At 40.7% G+C, this 13,233-nt stretch overlaps 1 protein-coding gene across 2 annotated transcripts; it reads right to left on the bottom strand.

Annotated features, from left to right (window-relative positions):
- Nucleotides 1-1,131: 1,131 nt before the first annotated feature.
- On the bottom strand, nucleotides 1,132-12,521 carry slc23a4 (solute carrier family 23 member 4). Of its 2 annotated transcripts, XM_087844327.1 has the most exons (13): nucleotides 12,494-12,521; nucleotides 11,322-11,398; nucleotides 10,151-10,285; nucleotides 9,700-9,857; nucleotides 8,340-8,499; nucleotides 6,257-6,438; nucleotides 5,776-5,896; nucleotides 5,518-5,674; nucleotides 4,086-4,339; nucleotides 3,753-3,917; nucleotides 3,553-3,661; nucleotides 3,372-3,467; nucleotides 1,132-1,621 (listed from the first exon to the last, which is right to left on the bottom strand). In XM_087844327.1, the coding sequence occupies exons 2-13, from the start codon at nucleotides 11,367-11,369 to the stop codon at nucleotides 1,368-1,370; spliced, it is 1,839 nt and encodes a 612-aa protein (XP_087700453.1). In that variant the 5' UTR covers nucleotides 11,370-11,398; nucleotides 12,494-12,521; the 3' UTR covers nucleotides 1,132-1,367. The 2 variants fall into 2 exon arrangements, with proteins under 2 accessions (XP_087700453.1, XP_087700452.1); XM_087844326.1 differs by lacking the exon at nucleotides 12,494-12,521 and having other exon boundaries at nucleotides 11,322-11,399.
- Between the last annotated feature and the right edge of the window lie 712 nt (nucleotides 12,522-13,233).

Genomic DNA, 13,233 nt, shown 5'->3' with positions numbered 1-13,233 from the left:
GTCTGTACTACCTTCCCAGTCAAAGATGAGCCACAACATTAAAACCACTTCTCACACTGTGGTAAAACAGTCTCCTCCTTAAAGGAAAGTGTTACTCGTCTACAACAATGTTTAGTTGGTTGAAACAAGTGAAAGTCGCTTCCCCATGAATGCCAGGAACGACGGCTTCCCAGCAGAACATTGCACTGTAATGAAATGATCACCAGTGTTGGGGAGTAACGGAATACATGTACCGCCGTTACGTATTTAAAATACAAAATATGAGTAACTGTATTCCGTTACAGTTACCGTTTAAAAAGGTGGTATTTAGAATACAGTTACTTTGTTGAAATAAATGGATTACACTGCGGTACTTCCCTGTTTCATATTGTGGCGGGTCAGGACTGTTTGGGTTTTGTTTGACAGCTACGTTCTGTTGTTCCAGGCGGCAGCGTTACGGTTGCCATGGTTACAGGGTGACGCTCTCTCTGCGTGTTTCCTGGGTGAGAGAGCGCCTGTTGTTGTTGTGCTAAGCTAACAGGCAGAATGCTACAGGTATAGCTCTAAAGAATGTAGCATCATAGGCAGTGTAGTCCGTGCTGCAGGGAGAATGGACTGCCATACCCGTTATGTGTCTGTGAGCGAGGGAGGGAGAAAAAGGAAAAGTACGAGCTGTCATCGAGCAAAAACGGGAGCTGGAAGCATGTAAATATAATAATAACCACTGCAGCCAAGAAGAGAGCCTGACGAGCCCAGTTGTAAGTAAGCTATTAAGACTCGACTGTACACCGTGTTCGTGTTTTCCTCCAAAAACAATAAGTTCTGTTGGAGCAGCCTTTCAACGCCTCTCTCTGTCTCTGCTAGCAAAGTTGACCCAGACAACAAAGTAAAGCTAGTTTTCAGCTATGAGCCGACACAGAACCCACCGTATTAGCCAGAGGTCCCTTTACTACGGTTCGGAGCCGCGGACCTTCAGTAACAGTAATAAATCACAGCAATAGTACATTCATGTAGTTGTAAACAGCATGATAATATATTAAGTAATCCAAAGTATTCAGAATACGTTACTCTCATTGAGTAACGTAACGGAATACGTTACAGAATACATTTTGGGGCATGTATTCTGTAATCTGTAATGGAATACATTTTAAAAGTAACCTTCCCAACACTGATGATCACTTACCCACTAAGTGGTTGTAACTTTGTGGCTGATCATGTACCTCCCAGTGCAGGATATAATTTGCAAACGTCACCTTAAAAGGTCATTTAAATACTTTGCACCGTGTTGTTATATTAGAGTGCCCTTTACAAGGTCCAAACTGAGCTGCCTGTGATGGAACTGGTTTTGGAAAAATCCCCAAAATGGCACGCTGGAGTGAGTGCACCACTCACAGGCCAGCTCCAGTAATAACTTGTGCAGGCTCTTGTTGTCCCAGTGGCTGTTTAGGTTCCACGGAATTAGCAACTGGGGAGTCGGGCATGGTAGGAGGACAAAAGGGGATGTACCGGAACCAGGAGGAAGAACACAGATGAGAGTTGATGCCAAAGGGAAGGCTGTAGACTTTTCCGCTCTCCAGTGTGTTGCTGGAGTCATCCTCATGAGCCTTGTTCCAGGCAAGGATGCCTCGTTCATGCTTCGATCCTGTTGGACATGGACTCTGGATTATCTCTATTTCCTGATTTGGTTTGTTTATCATAAATGTTGACAACACTGTGTCCCGGGATTCTGATTCTCTAATAGAATATTTCTAAAACATTGTTCTTTTAAATTTAGCTGAAGTGAAAGACACTAATGAAAGGTTAAAAAATGTTACTTATTTTGCTGTTTTCCTTTTTAAAGTCCTGTGAAAGAGAAAGTAGACCCTCACTACAATGACAATGACGATGATAATGATCCCAAGCACGCCACCAAATTTAAACCAGAATAGATAAAAAAAATAATCAAGGTGTTGTAAAGACCAGAGATGGGCAGTAACGCGTTACTGTAATCCGATTACTTTTTTAAGTAACGAGTAAAGTAAGGGATTACTATTACAAAAACGATAATTAGATTACTGTTACTTTCCCGTAGGAACGCTGCGTTACTGCGTTACTAAAACTGTGATTTTTTTTGCGAGAATGTCTCATGACAGTGACGTAAGCGAGTGCGACGTTCGTGACAACAGCTGTGTGCAGATCAACAATGGATCATATATCGAGTGCAGAGAAAGTATGAGCGTGCAGCGTTTAAAGCGTGGAAGTACTGACCTTACTTTGAGTTTGATTCCATAAAAAGTGACAAAAACATTAGTGTCCGTTGTGCGTGGGAAGAAAACTTCTTTTTACAGCAAAAAAACCCCTAAACTTCCAAACAAGCACCGAGTAGCTACGACGTAATGGGAAACTCACAGAGAAACTCGCGGATTCTTCCACTGACCGCTGCGGCACACCTGCACCAGGGTAAACCTCCGCCTACCCCACTCCTGCTTTACAGGTGAAAATAGAGCAACAGGACCGCTAGTCTTTGACTTTATTTATTTTCTGCTGTGTTTTACTTGAATCTATTTGAAAGACTGAGTGTAAACACAAAAAATATTTTATTTTATGTGCTGGAATGTGCAGAAAATAGGTTTAAATATTAAACTAATTTCTTCCAGTCAGAGAATGTTGCAGATAATTAAATTTTTGCTTGATGCATAAAGTTAAAAGATTAAAACTAATAAAACAAGTTTTAAAAAGAGACTTTTCCATTTGATTACATTTTGTATGATGATTATGCAGAAAAAGTAGAATTGAAAGATCTATCGCTTTATCACCTATTCAGGTTGTAAATCATGTTTTTAAAAAGTAACTAAGTAACTAAGTAATTAATTACTTTTGAAAATAAGTAATCAGTAAAGTAACTGGATTACTTTTTGGGGGAAGTAATCAGTAATTAGTTACTGATTACTTTTTTCAAGTAACTTGACCAACACTGGTAAAGACCCATCAAACTTTAGAGCTTGACCAGATTGAAATTCAGTGCTCCCTTACAGTGAGACCATAAGAGGGCTGTGCATAAACAAACACCTGCAAACCTCAATAATCTCAAGCAATGCCGTAGAGGAGAGTGGGTCAAAATTCCTCCACAATGATGAGGGTGAGAAAGGAAATGATTATTTCACTTATGTGCTCACTACAGAGTCATAGAGTCTTGTGTAAACTTTCTTTTTCACATTACTTTTCATTCTAACCCTTTCTTAATTAATTGAATAATCACTAAACTAAATGAATATGTCCACAATACTAAATACCCTAAAATCATTTTCATCAGTTTCATTAAATTGCCATGTTTATCATAACCCCAGATCTGTGCTTCAGTGTTTTAAACATGGTGAATTAAATACATGCAGAACAGTAACAAAGATCAATACCTGGAACGGTGTTGTCCAGTATGAAACCAAAGAAGCCACCGACAAACATGCTGGTTGTCAGAAGTACCTGCAGGACCTGATCCAGTTCTACCACACCTGGACACAATGTAAACAGTTAGACCTGTGTTTGAATGATCAGTGTTTTTTGGAAAAAAAAGATTAGTAAAGATTTTCTGTCCACCTGTAGAAATAGCTTTGGAATTCTTCAATATCCAATTTGGAATAACCAGACCAGTGAACATGGAGAAGCCGAAAATGAAGATGTTTCGAGACGAGTTCATGTCTGCGTACTGAAAACGTGACCCAGAAACAGAGTCTAGTTAAAACCGACTCAAATCAAAAGAAGAAAATGTGCCGACACGTTTGAGTTTCAGTACAAACCTGCAGATTTGAAACTCCGGCTGCAGAGATGACACCAAACATAACCATGAACATTCCTCCTATGACAGGTGACGGGATAGTGGTGAATATAGCGCCCACTTTACCAAATATACCCATGACAACCATCAACACTCCGCTGGCCACAATTACCATCCGACTGCCCACCTGCAAAAAATAGAAATTCTCTCAGTTTTTCTGAGATCTGAGTGCACTGAAATTTGTGCTTAAAATGCAAAATTTAGGGGAGGAAAAGAACTAACAATGCAAAAAACTGCACAAAACGCCAAAAAAATCCAAGTAGCAAAAACTTCATAAAACAGCAGGTCATCTCACCTTTGTGATACCAAGGGCTCCGACATTTTCGCTGTATGAGGTGGTACCATTCCCAGTACCCCAGGCACCTGCCAACAGGCAGCCTATCCCCTCAATACCGATACCTCTGTTGATGGCATGTTTTGGGGGTGGTGGAGCTCCAGATAACCTAGCACAGGCGTGGTAGTCCCCAACAGACTCTATCATAGAGGAAATGACACCAGCCAAGATGCCAATCACCCCTGCAAGGCTGACAGTAGGTCTCCCCCATTGTCCTAATTTTGGAAACGCAAGTTGAAAATGTCACAAATGCATAATCTGCAAATTATTATTCTGAAAATAAGATGACTTTGATGACTCTGTGAGTTTCGTCCAACACATCACTGAGCCACACTGTGGTACTGGATGATATTCCTCTGCATTACAAAGAAATGTGGGTGGAAACAATTGTCGTGTCCAAATTCATGGGCTGCATCCTCCTGAGGACCCGGCCTTCGCGGTCTACGTGGGCCGGGTCCTCAGAAGGTCGGGTAGGCCGGAAGTAAACGGCTGTGAAATTGGACGGTCTAGCCTTCTGATTAGCGTCGTCTCAGCCGTCTGCTCCTTGCTATCTAAAATATAACAGGACACTGGCGTAAATTCTCGACCGTCTCATACTTCTGTTTAATCAGTTTTCTATTTGACGTTTAGTCAGCTGTGTAAAAACCAAGGAGGAACCCACCCGGGGGATTAATAAAGTTTTATTTTATCTAATCTAATGACTTTAATCTCAGCCAAGCCGATTTACTCACTGAAAAAACAAAACACTGAAAAAAGCCCAACAATAACATTTTAGGTTGTCTAAGTGACTTATATATTACGTTTAACCCGAGTAGCGAAAGTCCGCGGTGATCTGAAAATGATGTGCCGGGAGTTGTGCCGTTCTCGGCCGCATCAGTGACCCTCGAGCTCCCGGCTAGCTATCGAGCTGGTGGGTGGCAGACGTCTCCGAAAACGTCGAAGCACTTTTGCAAATATGCGATATCTTGATAAACCGAGCAGATATTTGATGTTTACACAGCTACTTTCTCACCTGAAATATGTTAAAAGTTTATTTTGTGACCCAGAAAGATTAGTATGAGTAATTTTAAAACTTAGTAGCGGCCGCCATTGTTGGAAACTGGAGTTTGGCTGGGCCGCGCTATGAATTCTGGGATATGGTAGGACACACCCGACCCATCCTTCAAATTCGGGGAAAAGGAGGACGCATTTGTCGGCTGCATTCGGAGGAGTCTACGAATTCGGACAGCCTTCGGCGCGTCGCTGTGACGTAATCGGTCTACAAATGCGGCCTCAGGAGGAAGCAGCCCATGAATTTGGACACGACAAATGATGCCATTCAGTCTGAGTTTAGTTAAAAATCAGAAACAAAGAAAATGACCAAAGTTGTTTTAACGGAGCTTTTCTATCTTACCTGGGTACGGGAAAACCAGCCAGGGAGCCTGACTCATGACATCTCCCTTTAGATCGGTGCGTGCAAGGTAACCATACTTGTCTGGTTCAGCAGGAAGTACATTGTAGACAGTCAAAATGTAACAAATGGTCCAAGATAACGTGATTCCAAGCAAAACCTTGTGATGCATTAAAAAAAAACACCTTGTTATCTGTTTTGTTTGGCTTTAATATTAAAAAATTAATAGAAAAAAGAAAAGACTCAATGACTTCAACATACAGGAAGAATCTGAAAGACGTAGACTGGAGAGGTGTGCAGTCTTTTATCCTTGTTATATGCTGGAAAGGGCACCGGTATGTGTCGGAGGTACTGCGAGAACAGGATGATGAGTGCTGTGGTCCTGACACAGACATAAAGGGAAAAACTTTGTGTAAATATTGCTGAGATGTAATGAAGTAAAAGGAAAGTAGATCAGCTGTACTGGATGTTGGGCAAGAAAGTTTTAATAGGCTTTTCTCTGCAGCCTTAAGATTAAAGCTTTACTGGGTTGAAGGCGTATTATTTTCTAAAGTCTTGCCCAGGCAGGACTGGGAGCACGCTTAACACAACCTAACACACATTTTATTGAGAAACCTGCTTTAAGGTGAAATATTTTCTAGACAAATCTCTCTGGCAGTCTTTAAATATTCGTTTTGTCATTTTTATGTTATGTAGAGAAATGGGGCCTTTTTTAGGGACTTTATTTAGAAATTTTACCCACATTGCAGAGATGCCCCAGTGGTTCCCAGCACTGCTCCCCGCTGAGTCAAAGAGGGACAGTCCAATGAGAGAAATAGTAGGAGCGATGGTGAGAGGCCCAATGAAGCGCATGAAGAGGCCGATGAGGCCTGAAAAACCAACCAGCACCTGGAAGACTGATCCCACAATAATGGATCCCTGAAGCTTAAGAAAACACAAAATTGTTGACAGTTAACCTTTTTGTACTAAAAAACATTTCTGTTGTTATTTGCTGGCAAACATTTCCATTGTCGGTCAGTGTTAGACTTTTGGGATAAAATTCTATCTGCCTTACCCTTAAGTGTTTCTGTTTAACAGGACATGTACACGTCTATAAGCCATGGCTTATAGCCTTGTACGTGACATGTACAGACCTCAGTACTGTTAAAATTGAGTTACTGACCCATTGCTGTGTCAATAAAAGCGCAAAAACGAAGAGTGCGTCTGCTATCTTAATTTAAAATGAAGTCCCTTATTTTTAGTAGCTTTTTGAAGAGATGGTGTCTTTGCTAATTATTGTTCTCAGAGGTGAAATATATTTCTAATAGTTAGCTCAATCAAGAAAGAAACAATTCAGTTTTAAGAAAATTTGTCCTATAGTGAGTTTTTTCTTTTTTGTTAAGTGGAAAATTCATTATTATCAGGATGTCCAAAAAACTCACTGAAAAGCCTTCAGCTAATCCAAAATGCTGCAGCAAGAGTCCTGACAGGGACTAGAAAGAGAGAGCAGATTTCTCCTGTTTTGGCTTCCTGTTAAATCCAGAATTGAATTCAAAATCCTGCTCCTCACATACAAGGTCTTAAATAATCAGACCCCATCTTATCTTAATGACCTTGTAGTACCATATCAGCCTATTAGAGCACTTCGCTCTCGCTCTGCAGGCCTACTTGTTGTTCCTAGAGTATTTAAAAGTAGAATGGGAGGCAGAGCCTTCAGTTTTCAGTCCCCTCTTCTGTGGAACCAGCTTCCAGTTTGGATTCAGGAGACAGACACTATCTCTACTTTCAAGATTAGGCTTCAAACTTTCCTTTTTGCTAAAGCATATAGTTAGGGCTGGACCAGGTGACCCTGAATCCTCCCTTAGTTATGCTGCAATAGACGTAGGCTGCCGGGGATTCCCATGATGCATTGAGTTTTTCCTTTCCAGTCACCTTTCTCACTCACTATGTGTTAACAGACCTCTCTGTGTTGAATCATATATGTTATTAATCTCTGTCTCTCTTCCACAGCATGTCTTTATCCTGTCTTCCTTCTCTCACCCCAACCAATCACAGCAGATGGCCCCGCCCCTCCCTGAGCCTGGTTCTGCTGGAGGTTTCTTCCTGTTAAAAGGGAGTTTTTCCTTCCCACTGTCGCCAAAGTGCTGCTCATAAGGGGTCATATGATTGTTGGGTTTTTCTCTGTATCTATGAAGCGCCTTGAGGTGACTTTTGTTGTGATTTGGCGCTATATAAATAAAATTGAATTGAATTGAATTGAATTGAAAATCTACATTAGGTGTAGAATCTTAAAGTAAGCAAATAATTCTTGAAAATAGCTTGTTCAAGAAAGCATAATACTCAATTTAGGTACAGATTTTCTAAATATCAAAGTGTCTTTCCTTCTAATAAGTCACATTTTCTTCAATTAAGCATACAGTTTAGACAGTTTTGTCTAGTTAAAAGGCATACAGCAGTTAGATTAATTTGCTAGTTTTAAGAATTCTAGTCAAGCAACTTTTGCTTACCCCATTGGCAGATTTTTTCCTCAAAACAAGAAAATTTTGTCAGATTTGAGAATATTTGGCTCGTTTCAAGTATAGCTGTTTTTGCAGTGCAGGAGCTGCAACCTCCACCAGGGTTCCAGTCTGTGGCTCAGCATCATGCATGAACTTGAAGGCTTCCAGCATAGGCACTGGGACCCTACAGACGCTAATCTGAAACCTTTGTGCCTCCCTGGAAGCACTTTTTTTTAACAAGCTCAACTAGTTTGCAGTTGGAGAGAACAAGTCAGACGAGTTTTTAGAAAAATGTAACCAAAAATAGGATCAAAGTGCTGAAGGTTCAGACTGTCACAGTTTACTTACTGCTCTCATTCGACTTTGCCACACTTCTATGAAGTGTGTGGACGAGGTGTTGACTAGGCTGGCGTTTTGCGTCCATGCAGGACACGTCCACTCCGGCATGGAGAGCAGCGCCATGGAAGGAGCCAGTAATGTGAATGTGCCACCTTGGAGAATCGGCAGCCTGGAAATAATTAACACAATACGAGAGAGCAAACCATCAGTTACTGTAGCTTTGGGTGATCGAAATGCTTAGACTGACTGAGACAGTGTCCTCTGTGCATGCGTGTGTTTTTTAAGACCTCTCTGAGGCATCTGCACTCTATTTATTTGAATCATGTGAAGAGAGTGTGACTTATTATGCAAACTGTTCGACTGAAAGTTAAGTCAGTTAAAATAATCTGCTACGTAATGACCCTCATTATGCTATTCTCATAAGCAGTGCATCATTCACACACGTCGCAGAAGAAGAGACGTTTTCTCGTGAAAAACAAAACATGCAAACATTTCTTTTGATGAAACATCGGAAAGTTTGCATTCTGGTGGACGCATCAGATTAGCTCCGCTTTCCTTTGTTTTGCACGGGACACTAAAAGCACCACTAAGTGCGAGGCTTGTTTTCCCTCACAGCTGACTTGCAGACATTTTGGGAAAGACAAGAAAGCATGAGTGGTGCTAATCCAGAACAATGTGGACTTAGCAGGAAGTAGATTCCAAACATAATAAGATAGAAATTCCTCCGTTAATCCATCTGTGACACCAGTATTCAGGCAGGCCGAGTCTGCAACCACATAGCAGAAGTTCAGAGCAACAACAGACAAGTTTGTAGGCCTCCAGAACAGAGACATCATGTTTGCTCTCCTGTGCATGTGTCACTGTTTACAAGGAAGTTTCCATACTGGTATTTTAAGCAGAAATTAATTAGCAAAACAACTAAATACTATTTATTTGACAATAAAAGCTGAGTTCAGTATAAAAGCTCAAATGGACTTATTTCACCTCCATGAAGCTTTCAAATACTACTCAGTGTTCATGCACATTCATTGTGGCAGGCATAATAGTTCAAAAGAGGTTAAGAAGAAAGGCTGAATGGCTTCTCTGTTCTGTCTGTTTAATAAGAAGAAGCTTAGTTAATTCCATCCTGCTGTACCACTGCGTTGGACAAATACTCTCAGAACATCAAAAAGCCCTGAATGAACAATAATTAATGTAAATCATCTTGCATTAAATAAAAGAAATATAAAGCACTCCAGAATCCCACAATATAATTCACGACTGCAGAAATTCCTAGTGCATATCCCCAGGAGACATCCCACAGATGCAGACAGCCACGCAGTCTTACAGCCTGGTTTTCAATAAGTAATGTTCCTTCTTGTTTCCTTACCTAATGCCAAAGACTACTTGCAACAGAGTGCAGACCCCAGAAACCAAGAAGATTGTACTGATGAGATGGCTCTGTGTGAGGCCATCGTGCTGCAGACACAGTCCCTGGGACAGAATCAAAGGGATGGCAATGATGCCTCCAAATGCAGTCAAACAGTGCTGAGAGGGCAAAGTTGGGGAAAAACAGAGATTAAATTAATCGTTGTAGAATTTACACATTTAAAAAAAAATGGTACATGGTTGATGTTTGTACACCACCTGAGAGTGCAATTAAAGTCAAATTTCACTATCTGCTTACACAACTAAAACCAAGTAACTAACACTCAAGGAAATGTCAAGCTGGTCATGTTTACATTGTTACTTTAGAAACAATGCAGCAAAGCTGGCTCTTAATCATTGTTAAACACGACCAAAGGGAAAACAAATCAAAGAAAAAACCTTTGTTGACATACCTGGATTCCTAAAACGATGCACAGGTACCAGGGAGGAACATCTGTTACACAGTAGGCTAGTTTGTTACTGCACTCGTCCGTAGAGGAGGCTGGTTCTTTGTCGTTGTCGGGCAGATCGCAGAAACGTCCTTCCAGCTTTAGTTCATTAGAAGAATAAGCAGACATGTCGAACTAGAACTTTCTGCAGGGATCTATCAACACTTAATTCACTGTATGCATCATTCACAACTGACTGCCCTTTAAAAAAAAATGTTTTTACACATGTTATCTATAAAAATGCATGTAAATAACTATAATTAAAGAACTTTGATTGATTGAATCTTTATTTTGAACATGTTGAAAAAGTACAACAACGTAGAATTAAAAGAGACAAATGAACAAAGCAAAACAAAAGGAAAACGAGCAAAAACAACTACAAATAACTTTCATGTTGAAAAAGGAGCAGGAAGAAGCATAAGCTTATTTAATCCCACCCCTTTTCCACTATCTAGTAATCAATAGACTACAGAAATACCTCCTTGCAATTACATTATATGTCATGTGTATTTTTTTTATTATTCATTTTTTTATATATATATATACATATATGTTTCTATCTATCCATACATACGTATATACACATACGCACATATACACATTTTCAATAACCCCATTAACACCTCAAAGGATACACAACCTACAGATATATATATACCCAACACCCATTAAAATCTCTACCTCTTCCCTGTACCCTGTAAAAACCATCTCCTTAAACCGCTTTTTAAACTTAATTTCATGTTTCTCATGACCAAAATATTAGAATAAGATGAAAAGAACAGGGTAGTCAGATAAGTCGTTCCATATTTCAACAATAGGAATCAAGAATTCCTTCTATAATCATGTGATGGTAGGAAAACCTTCATTTCACAGATACTTCGGTCATTTTGATGGTGAGACTGAAACTTGTAAAAAAAAATCTACTCATGCTTCTGTTTCACTCAGCAAGCAGCTGTTTGATCTTAAACTAATATAATCATATTAGTTACTGCAGTTAAGAATGTGGGTTATTATTTATAGTCCACATGGACACCTGAGAGTTATGATGTGATTCTGAATCCAGTGTTTACAACTGCGTAGAGATTATGCAATCTCTCTAATCATTTCCTAATATAAAATTAAAAGCAACACTCACCCCAAAGGTATAGTTGTCAAGTCCATTACTTTCCTTTCCTGGAGCCATGTCAGGCTGTAGGTCCAGTTTGTGGTCTCCTGAGCCGAGAAACAAAACAGAGAAATGAAAACCATTAATCAGAGGGGAGGGATCAGGAGGAGCATCTGATAGAGGGGAGCTAGGAGCCGTACAGACGGGTCGGAGCAGGCAGAGGATTCTGAGCGCGCAGAGTTCACACATGAGACTGCGGCTTTTGTTGATCAAACTGGATCCCACCTGCAGCTCATGTGAACCGAATTACAACAGAATCAGCAGCTGACCGCCCGGCATTTGGCTGGCGGGAGATAAAATCTCTCACCAAGAACTCTTTAGGCAAGAAAGTATTAAACGATTTAATTCCTCAGCATAGGTCAGATAATTCTAAAGCTGAAGAAGCAGCAAATCTACCGTATGTGGTGACCTGTGCTCAGCTCTGCAGTCAGAGATGTTTAACAGTTAAAGGATACAGCCTTTAGTTTGACAAAGACTTCCCCCTCCCAGAGTTTCTTTCTAAACTTAACACCAAATGTTTGTTTTGGAGGGAAAACTTCTGCAGTGATCACATGTTGACAAATAATCACAAAGCGGGTATTGATAGATGACTAGAAAATGTTCTGTAGATGTTAATTTAATTTCCTAATTTACTGTATATTTCTACTTCCCGTAAAATGATAGTAAATCCGATTATATTGTTAGGAGTTTGATAACAGCCCACCACCACTTCATTAATGTGCTGGACAAGCAGCAGAAGCTCATCCTCACACTGCTTGCATCCATTTCTGTGTGCATGTCATATGATTATTAGTGCACATCTCTTCTTATTCCAAAATCAGGATCTAAGGCACGCGCTGGCAGCACAAAGACACCAGTGAAAAGCAACCAATGGAGCTCTCCGTTCTATCATTGTCCGGACATTTGAATTCTGCAAAGGTTTTTCTGAAGGAAAAGTCAGGTGATCACCAAAATGAGAAGGTTTCCATGTCAGGAAGAGCGGAAGTGTTAGAATTAAATTAGAAAATACAATTTTAAACTAGAATCCTGTGAGAAAGGGTTCATCCTGACTGCTCTGGAGTATTTAAATAGTTGAGATGGAATCTTGGAACGTATCCAACAAATAAAATAGCTGAAGAAAATTGAGCTCACATGAAACTTACAAAGCCAGGAGAGCAGCAGGAGCGGGGCATCATGCGGTCTACTCTGAGCGCATGTGACTCACACACACACACAGACACACACACAGACACACACACACAAACACAGACAGACACACACACACAGACACACACACACACACAAACACACACACACACACAAACACACACACACAGAGACACACAGACACACACAAACGCACACACTCACAGACACACACAAACACACACAGACACACACACACACACACTCACAGACACACACAAACGCACACACTCACAGACACACACAAACACACACAGACACACACACACACACACACAGACACACACACACACAAACACACACAGACACACACACACACACACACACAAACACACACACAAACACACACACACAGAGACACACAGACACACACACAGACACACACACACACAAACACACACAGACACACACCCACACACACAGACACACACACACACAGACACACACACACACAGACACACACACACACAAACACACACACACACACAAACACACACACACAGAGACACACAGACACACACAAACGCACACACTCACAGACACACACAAACACACACAGACACACACACACACAGACACACACACACACACAAACACACACACACAGAGACACACACACAGAGACACACAGACACACACAAACGCACACACTCACAGACACACACAAACGCACACACTCACAGACACACACACACAG

Source organism: Neolamprologus brichardi, chromosome 7 (genome assembly GCF_056152115.1).
Source record: "Neolamprologus brichardi isolate AB-2024 chromosome 7, ASM5615211v1, whole genome shotgun sequence".
In the NCBI taxonomy this organism is placed as follows: Eukaryota; Metazoa; Chordata; class Actinopteri; order Cichliformes; family Cichlidae; genus Neolamprologus; species Neolamprologus brichardi.
The sequence above is the reverse complement of the archived record's forward strand: the minus strand, read 5'-3'. Positions and strand labels throughout refer to the sequence as shown.